This window comes from Seriola dumerili, unplaced genomic scaffold (genome assembly GCF_002260705.1).
Source record: "Seriola dumerili isolate Sdu_G_001 unplaced genomic scaffold, Sdu_1.0 BDQW01000024.1, whole genome shotgun sequence".
NCBI classification, from domain to species: Eukaryota; Metazoa; Chordata; class Actinopteri; order Carangiformes; family Carangidae; genus Seriola; species Seriola dumerili.
This window is the reverse complement of record NW_019174279.1, coordinates 980,483-994,327: the sequence shown is the minus strand read 5'-3', so window position 1 is coordinate 994,327 and position 13,845 is coordinate 980,483. Positions and strand designations below refer to the sequence as shown.

Here is a 13,845-nt window from a genome sequence, read left to right as displayed (position 1 = left end):
TAAATACAAAAAATGGCCCCTTGGGCATGAATTTTTAAACTTAGTCTACATGGTATTGTTTAGAATGAGGATCCTGCAAAGACTACTAAATGCTTGTTGCAAAATCAGCCTAATTTAAAATGTATAAATAATTCTAATAGAAAAACATTACACTGGTAGCATATATTAATATACTACCAGAATATATTGCTGCATCTGTAATATCTGTGCCTGTGACTGAGTACAAGATAATATCATCAATAATCATGTGCTCAGGACAGTGAGACAACAGACACCTTGACTCTCCCCAAAGAAAACCACTTTATTTCACTCTGACCCCCCATTTCCAGAACTTACATACATTAAAGGTTTCATCGTTTAATAATAATCCTCAAAAAGTGTAAATCAATGCATTCTCAGAGCAAAATAAGCCACTATGAACTGTAGACAATGTGACCACAAACTGCAGTGAGCAGCAGCTCCAGCAGAGTGCCTCCATGCAGTCACCTGCTGAATAAAGAGCCACTGTGGCCCTCTGTGGGAGGGCTGAGGACCAACTCCTCCAGAGAGAAGGCACACATTTCCAAAAACAGTTGGCATTGAAATACTGTCTACATAGAATTTCCTGATGAGTTACAGTCTGATCTTGTCAGGATAAAAATGACTATAAAATGGCTGACAAGGGTCATTTAAGAACAAGGAAGGATTATTCAAGTGAGGTATTGGAGCGACATGTAAAAACCATGAGATTTACTGGACAATCCACATGAGGAAAACATATATTACAGACTGACTAACTGGGAGGATGACGAGGCAGCAAATATGTAAAGTGACTCATGGAAAAATGCTATGATTTCATTACAGTAAACGACGACAATGGACAACACAGTGCATTTCACAATACAGTGATGTTTATAATACAAATGGCTTTGAGTACACAGGAACCTGTGATATACTGTTAACATGGCTTTGTCAGCTTTTTGCTTGGTAGATACTTTCAAGTGAGCTGTAACACGGTATTAGAAGTAACAAATGCATATAAAAGTTATGGAATTATGAATAAACCATAATAAAAATGGAATTATAATGTTTTAGGCCAAAAAAATAAAAAATACACCAGGTTTTGGCAATGACTGACATTTTAAGGTGTTAAGTATTATTTTACAGTGGTAGAACATTTTTATTTTGCACATGCATTCCTCTATATGAACTCACTGTGGCATCTGACTGTTCAGTGACAAGGACTTTGTTCAAAAATGTGCACTATTTTTATATTTTTTTGAAGGATATTAATGGATGTCAGAAATTTTTTTAAAAAGTACCTTTTCAAATATGCATAAATGAACATGTTTTTACAGCTACATTCATTATCGATAGAAAACAAAGTGATGTCAGTATGAATATTTCTGGTAAACAGTGAAGCTGGTGTCATGGTTATGTGCCCCTACAGAGGACTGCATGCCATTTATTTTGTTCTACTAATGTAAAAACATCACTTTAAATGAGCAAAGTGCATAACTCTCATTACATGGACTTGGCATAAAAAAAAAAAAAAACAGACATTACAACCGATGTCAATGAGTCAGTGCATTTTATAATTAATGATTCATTATTAGTTGGCTAGTGCACTGCGTCAGTTACATATAATAGCTGACCATCATGATTAAATGTGTTTTGAGAGTACTCAGCACACTTTGCTGTCAAAAATAAATGTCACATAAGAGCTTTAAAACTGGCCAATGTCTGATGAAAAAGTGAGCATGCAAGAATACTAATTTGGCTAAATCTGATGAAGGGGGAAAGTTTTTGTTTTTTTTGGGGGGGAAATTTATCTTTAGAGCAGTATGCAGTAATCTTTATTTCATAATAGAGAGGGGGGTTTTGATAAACCTAATACTTTTCAAAAAATCCACTCATAATTTCAAGCTGCAAATCCAAATAACGCTAGGGGAACAGGTAGCACAAAGAGCTTTCATTTTTCACATTTCTCCGTATTTCTGCTCAGCTTTCAGCTCAAGGTCAACAGTGAGCCAGACGTGTGGGATAAATCTCTGAGCCTCTCATCAGATACTGGTCTGCATCTGGAACACAGCTTGTGTTGTTGTGATACAGAAAAATGGCACCGTCTCTCCATGTCTTTTGTGCATCTCAGCCTCTTCCCCGTTCGTTAAGGAAAAAAGTTCACCCACAGCCAGCCCAGCAGTGTCCCGTACACCCAGGTTCTCACGTACAGTTTCCTGCCGTTCTCTGTCAGCAGTAATGGCAGTGTCAGTCCCCCCAAAATTATCACCGATGGGAGGGTTTTCGAGAGGTTCAGCGGAGATGGTTTGCCTTCCCCGGGGAATTTGCGAATTTTCTCTGGATCCTCCGACTCATAGAAATCCGTCAGCAGCCTTTGAAAACAGAGACAATTCTTAGTAATTCAGTCCGTCTTAGAAATACACAGGGAGTAAAAAAAATAAATAAATAAAAATCACACACACATCAGCACCAAATCATATATTTTTTGGCTTGGCTGATATTGTCAAATATTTTTTTCTGTCATGCCTCACATGGGAATTGATTTTAAGGATGCAACTAATAATTATTTTCATTGATCATTAATCTGCTGATCATTTTATTGATTGAGTAATTTCTCAAAAGTTACATTTAAGAAGTGTTTTTGCTTAAAAAAGTGCATTAAAATAGTTGCCAATTCTCCCAGCAACCATTTCAGCTCCAATTACTTTAACTTTTATTGGTAATTAAAAAACACTTGGGAAACTTGTAATGAAATAAGTCAACTATAATGTTATTGAAATTAATATCTAGAGCACAACCACCTTATGAGTTTCTGCAAACGAAAAGTTCAAGTTAAGATTTTCTCAACCTGTCAGTTTTTAGACACTGAAGACACAAGGCTCTGCTGCTCCACTGACGATGACCGAAAGGGCCAGACAGACTCAATTTGATATTATATTTTGTTGTATTTGCTTAATGAGCATTTTTTCTTTCCCATCAGATATGTCTCTCTTGTAAATGTACATGCATACATATACACATACATTAATATAAATTCTGCTACCCCGAATTATGACCTTTTTTATTTATTGTACCTACATGAACCAGATTAATTCATCCTTAGATTAATTCAGCTTTACACTACAGGGAAGTGCATATAATCAGATTTTCAGAATAAGCTGAAGACTGTATTTCTTTCAGGTTTTCTATGAGTCAAACAGAAGCTAAGATACATATCTCTACTTAAAACTGATGGTGTTCGGAAACAAAGCATTTAAAAACCTCACTGCAGTTTACATATTGATTGGATAACATGCAATTTCAACATGATTAATTGTTCCACCCACACACACTTACCGGTCCTTGATTTCGAACCGCTCGTGCAGCCACCTGCGGAAAAACACTGGCTCTGGAGGAATTTCCTTTATGTCCACACGGTCAAAGTGTATGTGGACACGGGGACATTCTTTACACAGGAATTCTGTCAAACACAGAAAATAAAGAGACTAAACAAAAACAGGAAAAGCCTTTCAGCGAAACGGCACGTAGAGTAAGCACTTAAAATCAACACGAGGTGACAGTGATAGAGTAGAGCTGCTATGACGCTGTGATGCCAAGCCCCTTTGATTCAAGAAAGTAAAGACCCCTGAGGTACAGCAGCTTGTTGGTCACAATAGTTACAGAACTGATTCTCAACCAAGAGCAAATACAGAACTGAGAATGAACTCAGCTCAAAAACTGTGTCCTAAGTCTAAGTCAAGTTTCAATGTAGACAGTCCAATCGAATATCTGAAATGAAATAACGTATTCAAATCTTTAATCAAATATCATTTGTTTAATGATACGGTTAAATTTTTCTACAGTAAATAAGTTGAAATGTTTTCAGTCTCAAACCCAATCAAACTGTCACGACAACAAGCAGAGAAAGAAAACCAAAGTGTCTGAGAAGGTCAGATATAAAAATGTAACCAAGTGTGAATGCTCAAGGCTACACGTTTATCCCCAGAGACCTTCAAGTTCCTGTTTCCACAACATGCAATATTATCAGGAAACTTGGCACTGCAGCCAAAAGAGGAAACTTGATCGAAGTCAGCAGCGAAAGATTGCTTCTCTGGTTGAGAAAGCGCACCTCCATCAGCTGCCGCACGGATATAAATTGACCTTCAGACACAATATGTGCCAGTTTAATGAACACTGGCAACTCAGTGAACCTACTAAAAGAAAGCTGAGCTTCCACTGCAGGTCATGTGTGCTTGAGCTGAACAATGTTCCAAAACACACTTTAAAAACAACAACCTGGAGGAGATGAAGGAAATCAACTCTTCGCTCTGGAGTGACAAACAATTCCTCCTGATTTTAAAAAACAAACTCTAGTGGAGCTGAAAATCTGAGAGATGAAATCTTTACCATCTGGAGACGTCTGCATACAAAGAGGGAACTAAACAGCTCCAAGAGAGGTGCAGGGAGTTCATTCACTGATAAGAAATACTTGATGGCACATATTGTTAAGTTTCATTACCATTTCTACTCTGCGACCTGGCAACATTTAGCTTCTATTATCAAAAATGAAGACAGTCCTGTTTTTTCCTGTCTCTATTTTTGTTTTCTCAAACAAAATTTGTTCAACATGATTACTTTGCACGAAGTCAAGGTTCAAGAGCATCACAACTACTGGCTCTGAATTTTAAAACCGAATTTACTTACAAGAGCGGTACACACTGGTCCTGAAATGCCACCAACAAATTAACATGCTATCCTGAATTGAATGAAAATTTTTCTAGCCAAAAGCATTTCCCTGAGTACAAAGCTTGTTAAACTATAACACATTTTATTAATTACACGTGTTCAAGATAAAAAAAAAAATAATGGAAAAACCTAATTTGCATAATTTGCTACATTCAATATTCTGGTCTTGTCTGTCCATTTGCTCAAAAGCAACAAAATGGAGTTTTATCAAGTGTTCACTTGGAGACATTATTTTGTATTAATAATTATAAATTATAATTGCATATTATATTTTAAATTGATTGCTCAAATACCTAATCAGCTTGGAATCTGCAGCGATCAAGGGCCACACCAGTAGTTTCAAAATGTTATTATGTAAACACATGCAATTTATTTTGTGCCAGTTTTTGATGATTGACTGACTATTGATTGTTAATATGTCCAATAATCAGTTGAGGAAATTGCTTGAATCTTGCATCGATATGCCCCATTATGATTTCACAGTTAAGACCTCCGTGTGAAATCACGAAAGTCACCTTCACCACATGGTGCCAGGAAGTGCGTGATGAGAAGAATGCTTTTCTGTTCTCTCTGTTCTGTTTGCTAGAAACACATTGATGTTTATTCCTGACTGAAACGGGATGTTTTTTTTTTTTTAACATTCAAACAGAGCTTGTCGAACAGCCAGGAACACAGAATAATCAAAAACTCCAAAACATGGAGTCATGCTGTTTACAGGAAGACACTGCCATTAATAGGTGATGTTTGCTATGTGATTAATTACTGAGGGAGTGTACACAATGTTGCAGGATTGATAATAGAACGCCTGCGAGACTCTGGATGCGCTGATAAACAGAAAATAGAAGCTGCCGCTGTAAGTTAACAGTCTGTGACGGTGTTTATACCTGGTGCTAAAATGCCATTTGTATCTCTGTGATGGACAAATCAAATCTCCTGCATTAATAACTGGTATTTACATGCATTTTTATTATTGCTATCAGGTTTAATTTTTCAAAAGCCAAGTCAATTAACTGATTGACAGAAAACTAATCAGTAACTACTGTGAAAATCAATTTGCTGCTTTTAGTATAAACTCAATATTTTGACCTTTGGTCAGACAAACAAAACCTTTGATGGCGTCATCTTAGGCTCTAGGGTGTTTCTGATGTTTCATAAAACAAGTAATTAACTGAATAATTGAATGATTAATTGATGATGAAAATAAGAGGGTTGTAGTGCTAATATGGACTACAGGAATGAGAGCTGATGTAATAGAGCAGCTAATATGGATCCAAACAAACAAAATAACAGACCTGAGGTGTATAAGGTCATTAGACACTTGAAGGTCTTCTCATAGGCCCTGTTTACGCCCGGGGGTTACCATGTGATCTTTATCCATCTTTTTGCTTTTATAGTTGGTATTAACAAGCGTTCCTGTGATGTATACTACAACAGGAAGCTAATGATGACCGGGCAGAGTAGATCATTCTGGAGCCCACCAGTGAGATCGGTTGCTTGAACCCTTCTACCTTGTGGGCTGTAATGACCTGACTAACTTATTTGTTACCCATTCAGAGAGAATATCTAGATATACAAATTACTCTGTAAGACCAGGTTAAATGGAAGAAATTGTTCTGATGTGTGCTTCGTTTTTGGGAACATGTGGTCTAAAAGCTGAATGTCTGTGGCCATCCTCTGATGCCTGCTCACCTGGCATTGATGGTGCAGGTCTTCTTTGACCGGAGGTACCGAGCGTTCCCTCGTAGGCCACTGTGATGTCATAGACAGCATCCAGGTGGCCCTTCATGGTCACGATGGCTATATGAGACGCTTTCATCCTGGGTGTGAGCGTGTGCTTCAGAATAGCCAGTCCTATGGTAAGGACATAAGAAATGTAAGTTCATTGACAGTGTAATGACGATGCATGTCATATTAGTCTATAAAAAATGAGTACTGATAGCAAGTGTTAAAATATATATATATATATACATACATACATACACACATAAAATGCATTATGAAGCAGTAATTCAATGTGAATGCTTGTGTTTGGGTCAGTCTCTGCACTGTCTGTTTTTCCTGTGTCGATGTGGCACCATCCTCTGCACACTAATACCGCACTAATAGCAGATAATGTCATGTGCACATGTCGGCTCTCCAGAGCGATTTATTTGGATTAATGGGGGAAGGTGATATTCAGAGCTGTGGTCCAGAGATAGGCTTAATCTCTGCAGAATGGTTACAGTTTGTGAGCTGATGTGAACACCATACTGCACAAAAGCATCACAATAATCATGATGATACAACTAATGCATTGAATGAAAAATCATAAAGCTGTAATGAAATGTGCATTGCAGTCAAATACAAGCACCCTGTAAATCAATTAATTTCACTTCCTAATGTGACAAAAATAACCAGAGGAGACATCTCTTTATGACAGACTCTTTTCACTAATGTGAGTGAGCACTGAATTCTCTCTTATCGACCAGCAGCCAAGTCATTTATTCCTCAAAACATCAGCTGAATATTTAATAAGCAGTTTTGGTGGAAGCTCACCAGGGCCTGGCACCACACCAGTAATCCAGTGTAGATATGAATGAATTTGGTAGTTTTGATGTTTAAAAAGCTCCATTAATCAATACTTTAACAAATGGGCATAAACAAAATTGTCCTAAAAACTGTGCTGTACAACAACAACAACAAAAAAAAAACAACCTATAAATCGCTATGCCAAAAAATTTAATTAGTTTTTGAGGTCGTTGCTGTGTCTGCTTTTTGTTTTATACAAGTTCTGAGTTTTAATACATAATTCCAATGATGCACAATTTAAACTGAAAACTTCAACACCAGAAAATAGTCCAATGTTTTACAGACTGAACAGGTTGAATTAGTATGCAGCAGTACAGTAGTAAATTGCTGTTGTATGCCAGTACCCTCTTTCGTAGCAAAAGCCTGACTGTCTGCGATAACTTTCTTGAGCTCTGGATTATACCGAGTTCCTTCTGGGAAGATAACAAGGTACATCTGTGGGGACAAAAACACAAGAAATGGAAGCTTCACTTTTGGTTCTTCGTGCACTGGCCAAAGTGGAATTTCAAACACTTACAGAATTTGTTGAACAAGAAACATGGAGCACAGCATTGTGCTGAACCTCTACTGAAGAAAACAAGATAAGAGTTTTTAAAAAACAGTTTGGATTTTAATGAACTTTTGGTGAACTAATCTTATGTCTTAAACTGTATCATTTCTTTCTTTCAGTTTCAATGATGTCAGAAATGAAAGTCAACAATTACCAGGAAGTCGTACCTGTCTGATAATTCACTTTAGCACAAGAACTGTATGAATATAAGCTCGCATAATTATTTTTCATCATCAGCTAAATATTGAGGCTATAAAGGTTTTTTAAACAATAAGAACATCCTCACTTTTGCAAATGATGAAACAATGCAGCAGTTCATCAAGTGTTTCATAATTTATTTGTGAATTACTGGAATAAGCTGGTACGTGAGTGCTGAGCTTTATTTAATCAATTTATTTTCCAATCAAATCGGGTCAATGTTAAAAATGTATATAATTTAAAATCAGTTCATCTATTTCAAGTATATTTCTGGTTATTTCCAAGCTCAGCCTTATTTTCAGATTTTTTGTCCTTGTGACATCTGATTATGTTTAAACTTTTAAGCTTTTCATAGTGTATGGGGCGCCAGGACACACACACACACACACACACACACACACACACACACACACACACACACACACACACAGAGGGAAAAACACTAATCTCCCACAGTTTAATCCAAAAAAGTGATTAAAAACAAGCCCTTTCGACACAATAACACACACAGTAAAGGGACCTTCATGATCCAGTGTGTAATTATCCATTTCAGTTCATGATGTTCTGTTCATAAATGTCAATGTCCTAATTACGAGTAGGACAAAAGGGAATTTTTTGGAAGACAAGATTTTGGAAGACCATGAGAGAAAAATCTGAACTCAAGTTTTGAAAGTTTAAATATAAGCTTGATTTGGGGAACGTAGCTGACATTATGTCTACCTCATAGAGTAAATATGCATGTAGTCAAGAGGCTAATTTATGAAGTGTACTCACCGGTGCTCCAGATTGAGTCTGAGTGAGGAGCTTCTTCTTCATCGCTTGTTCATTAAACTTTGCACTTCGTTTCACATAGATTCCTCCGTGCTGAAAGAGAAAGATTATCTGATTGGAACTGCAGTGGGGAATGTGACTTATGTTTTGTTTACATCTTTACATCTGTAATTTACAAAATTACATCCAAATACTCACAGAGTTGCATTACCTGAGAGAAATACCATCCATAAAGTGGAAGCCACTTAAGTCCATCTTTAAGGACATATCTGACATGACCGATAGCACTCTGCCTGATGGCAAGCATGTCAGCAATGATCCAGTCAGCTACAAGGAAGGCCATTGATAGATTAGATATTTACACTGTGCTTCATACTGGACTAATTTTTTACAACTTCATATTCAAATATATTACCTGTACACTGATGATTAGACAGGTAGATCACATTCTCTTTGTTCTTTGGTATATCTCCATATATAACAATCTACAGAGAAAGGAACAAAAGCGAGTTAAAGATATTACACAGATGTCCGGGATAGTCATCAATTTGCAAAGTCATTCTACATTGAGATAAACATTTATTCTGTTTGATTAATAAGTACTCAAATAGCGTCAGGGATTTGGTTCGAGTTCAGACTGATTTTGCCTTTTTTTTTTTTTTTTTTTTTGCAAAAACAAAACCTGCAAAGACTGCAGCTTTTCAATAAACCCAAGAGGATTTATTTGAAAAAAAAAGAAAAAAAAGAAAAGTCCCTTCCAATCCACTCATGTGGCCTGCAGTTGGAGGACAGAGCAGACAGTTTACTACACAAACAACACCATATCAGAGACTATGATTACAACAGCTACAACACTATCACTTCTGTTTTTCTGCACAACCTCAAGTACAAAAATACTGACTGTGAAACGAGGGGCAAGGACATGGCAAAAGAATGCAGACTTTCTTGCTAAGCATCAGGTTCATCAACATCTTGTTGATCAGCCCTGTTTTCTAGCTCCAATTTACATTTTGTTATTTTAAGACTTTCAACAAACACAGAAAACTGCAAAGAATGCGCTGTTATGTGTGCAGTGTACATGTAGTATTAATTGCTAGTTCAAAATCTGCAGGAACAGGAAGTCAGAGACAGCTGTCACTTATGACTGTGTGGCTGTATTTCTATTTTTAGACTAGACATTAGTGAGTAAAAATCCCCATCCATTTCTTTAACAATCACATTTTCTGTAAGTTTACTTCCAGTACATGAAGGATCACTCACCTCAACTCCTGTGTAGTTTTCAAAGAAGAAGAGGACCATACTCTGGTAGATGGAATACAGCCGGTCGTCCAGCCTGTGATACACTCTCGCTGGTAAGACCGTTGATAGTAAACGCCAAGCCCCCCATGACAGCAGATAAGCCGGGGCTGTCCCCAGCATGATTGTGGCTGGAAACCAGTACCGCAGCGAGTATGTGTGCACAACCAAGGAGAGCAGCATGATCCCACCTCTGACTCCACTAAACTGACAAAAATCCCTGAAGCAGACTGCTGGACTTGGTACCACACTCTCTGAGCACTGTGGCTAAGTTACAGACTATCTACCCCACACCACACCTGGCCTACTTTCAGCACACCTGTCCTGACAAGTCAGCATAAGAAAGTGAGAAAGCTGCAGCAAGAGGGGAATGAGGAGCTAGCTGGCTAAAGCTAATATTAACCTAGTGTGTAAAACGCAGTTAGCCAAGTCGGTTTAAGCGCTAACGGTCACCCATACTGCGATGCAATAAACGAAATTAACGGCTGTTATCCGATTAGCATCATCATCTCAGTGCAGCAAACCAGAAACGACCTCAACCTTAACTCCGTGCATTTACTGTACAAGTTAAGAGACAGCGTTAGCCTACTATCTAACGTGTTTGACCACAGAGGAAGTTTTAACTAACGCTACATTTTACATAAACTCTCTCCTCTGATGTGGATACGACACCAAAGTCTCACCCAAACGTCAGCTCAGTTATTAAAAGACAAAATATTTTCTATTTCCTTCCATATTTCTTCGTCTTCATCCGGTTAGCTGTTCGTGAACTAGCCTCTTGCAGCAAATGTCACACACGCCTCCCTACGTAACGACACCTTGTAACATCGAAGAAGCTTATTGGTCAAGTGACGTAGTAGAGGCCGACTAATGGGCGGTCTAATGTTAAAGGTACATACCGCATTCACTTATTTATTTATTTATTTTAGCATGTTTTATTCTCTTATATTCATTTGGCAGCATATGCAAAAACATTCATCTCAAAGAGCAGAAGACACCGACAAAAAAGGGTCAACTCAAAAGCATTTTCCAGAGCTTTCAACCGCATTTCACAATCTTCCTCAGCAGATGCCCTTTGCTCCTTTGTCATAGAAAAAGCTCAGTGAAGTATGAATATGTTTGAACCATGAACACGACAACTGAACAAAATCCCTCCATTGAGGAAGACATGAGATGTAATTCAAAGGCCTGGAAAAAGTTAGCACGTGGACCTGAAATTAGATAATTTCCCCAAGAATTAACTTTTGAACATAAGAGGGAACAGATTTTAGTGTCTTACATATTTGAATGTTTTTACCTACCTTCAAAGCAATCAATGGTTTCTTGGAGCTCCATTATTTTTACTCATTAGGAGCTCCATTACATTTAATATTCAAACATGGAAATATTATGTAAAATGCAATGTCTATTTAGAGGGTGTTCAACATGACATAGCCTGTACCCACAGTAGGTGATGCCTAGTGACACACATAAAATATGCTAAAACACAACAGCATCAAATAAGTCACACCACATAAATAAATTCAATTGTGTAAAGTCATTCAATCTGACACAATTAGATATGGTTTAGTAATGTTTGCACTGAAGGTGGGGAGTTAACAGAGGGTGTAGCCCAGTATGCTATTAGTCATATTATAAAATACTGATATAATTATTTATTTTAAGGGGCATAATGAACTGGCTCCGAAAGTTGTGTGCAAAGACAACGTGGCTGGTAAATGTTACAGCTAAAAGTATCACTACATGGGCAACCATTGTTCTGTTATAACCTGTTTGATAGTCGTAATTATATTTCTTTTGATGAATCTATCATATCATGTCTTGGATGAATTGAATAATTTAGAAATACCAACATCAGTGTATATGAGTAAACTAAAACTAGTTTACAGTATAGTATATTATTGAATAAAGTTGGTACGTTCCCTTTCTGCTGTTTAAACATGACGGACAAGTCATAGCAAAAGCTGTGAAGCATCAGGCTGTTCATCTGTGACACTGCTGACAACACTTTTGACAGATTGATCTATCTCAGCATTGTGTTTTGTCCTTTTCAAAATCAAGTTATTCTCACCCACAGTTCAATTAACATCATCACAACTAAATTACAAAACTGAAAATTATATCACACCGAAAAAAAGGGATATAAAGTTTGAATCCGACTGAAGCGTGTGTATTGTTATTAACTGCTGATCAATCAAATTAAAATTTTTTCCAATTTAATTGTTGAAATGATCTGTATTCTTAAACAGCTGTTCATTTTACAGAATATAAGAAAACCAATGATCAAAATCTAAAATTTTAAAAAGTTTTATTAACAATAACATCACAAAACATTTCTATCAGGGATACAGTATCCTTTATCTCTATATCCATTAGAGTATTACACTGGCTCAGAAAGTATTTTTAAAATCACATTTATGAATGAAAAATGTGGCTCAATCTCATGTGTCACTTGCTGAGGAAAACACACTGGTACACAGTAGTGGTTGCTACATCATGAAAAAAAAATGCAATTAACAAAGGACTGACATACATCATGTTCAAGTAGTTCCACAGTAACATGGACTGTTGCTGAATGGTTAAGTCCGTGTCTAAGTCACATGTTTCCATGGTAACCAGAGACTAAAAGTCTTCAAAAATAAAATATTTGAGAGGATTTATGTAAAGCCTCAAAAACATTTGCAAAACAAGACAATAAATCTGCAAAGGAGGGAAACTGTAAGGCAGATATGGAGAGTATGTGGGACGTGACGAGGCACTGTCCAGCATAAAATTTACAAAACTAAACTTCACAACCAAAACAAATATTCAACAGCATTCACTCCAAATCGTAGTTATCATACGACAGCCGCTTCAGATGTGTGATACTATCTGAAATAAAAAATGAAAGAAACAATTATCGGTGACGTGATAAAAGCATTTAAAACAGAGATTATCAGAAAACATCTTACCCAGCACCCACTGCTCAGACAGGATCCTGCTTCCCTGTGGTCTCCTGCCGCTGTACCTTCCTATGCAGATACCTGCCTGCCGCACGGTGCTGCAGACTGTTCCTCCACAGAGCTGGATCAGCTCCACCAGACTCTGAGTGGGTGGCTGGGAGTGCTGGGACACAAACATGGCTGGCTGGCCTTCGAACAGGTCCTGCTGGTGTTCCCCGGCAGACAGGTGCCTCTGGAGACGACAGATCTGAGAGGAGAAAGTAACTGAGTTAGATACTGTACTACTGTTGCCAGAGATTTTTCCTCTCTTTCTTCATTCTGCAGGTTTCTTTGGCTCTTCCGGCTCTGCCACTGCTCCTCAACACTCATTATCATTATTGCTATCATTGCTGCTGTTATTATTAATAACACTATTACAACCATAAGTATCACTATTATTATTACCATTATAACAACCAGTCTGAAAGTGTTTTAATACAAATAATATCAAACAAACAAATAAATAAATAAATAAATAAGTACAATAGTATGTACAGCTGTTACTGGTCTCTCTTCTCTCTCCCCCTCTCCCTCCCTCTCCCCCTTTTCTCTCCTCTCAATCCAACCGCTTGAGGCAGACGGCCGCCCACCCTGAGTCCGGTTGTGTCTGCGGTTTCTTCCTGTTAAAAGGGAGTTTTTCCTCTGAGCTGTCGCCAAGTGCTTGCTCATGAGAACTATTAGGTTTCTCTCTATAATATTGTAAGGTCTCAACCTTACTCTGTAAAGTGCCTTTAGATAATGTATGTTATGATTTGA

The 13,845-nt window shown here is 37.5% G+C and overlaps 2 protein-coding genes across 2 annotated transcripts in view; both read right to left on the bottom strand.

Annotated features, from left to right (window-relative positions):
• Positions 1-868: 868 nt before the first annotated feature.
• agpat5 (1-acylglycerol-3-phosphate O-acyltransferase 5) lies at positions 869-10,898 on the bottom strand. Its single transcript, XM_022763638.1, has 8 exons — positions 10,073-10,898; positions 9,228-9,297; positions 9,024-9,139; positions 8,816-8,905; positions 7,638-7,728; positions 6,415-6,576; positions 3,337-3,460; positions 869-2,372 (listed from the first exon to the last, which is right to left on the bottom strand). The coding sequence occupies exons 1-8, from the start codon at positions 10,289-10,291 to the stop codon at positions 2,147-2,149; spliced, it is 1,098 nt and encodes a 365-aa protein (XP_022619359.1). The 5' UTR covers positions 10,292-10,898; the 3' UTR covers positions 869-2,146.
• Positions 10,899-12,926: 2,028 nt separating this feature from the next.
• The window catches only part of mcph1 (microcephalin 1), a 35,861-nt gene continuing 34,942 nt past the window's right edge, over positions 12,927-13,845 (bottom strand). Inside the window, exons 15-16 of the mRNA XM_022762228.1 lie at positions 13,060-13,297; positions 12,927-12,979 (exon numbers count right to left, since the gene is read on the bottom strand). Coding sequence (XP_022617949.1) covers positions 12,927-12,979; positions 13,060-13,297 — 291 coding nt within the window. The remainder of the gene's footprint in view (positions 12,980-13,059; positions 13,298-13,845) is intronic.

Excerpts from the sequence above, each read along its gene's own strand:
- agpat5 (XM_022763638.1), bottom strand. The coding sequence starts at position 10,291 with ATGCTGCTCTCCTTGGTTGTGCACACATACTCGCTGCGGTACTGGTTT. Across the intron at positions 7,729-8,815 it reads AGACTCAATCTGGAGCACCG|ATGTACCTTGTTATCTTCCC; the intron begins GTGAGTACACTT and ends TTGTCCCCACAG. Across the intron at positions 2,373-3,336 it reads CGGTTCGAAATCAAGGACCG|GCTGCTGACGGATTTCTATG; the intron begins GTAAGTGTGTGT and ends CTGTTTTCAAAG.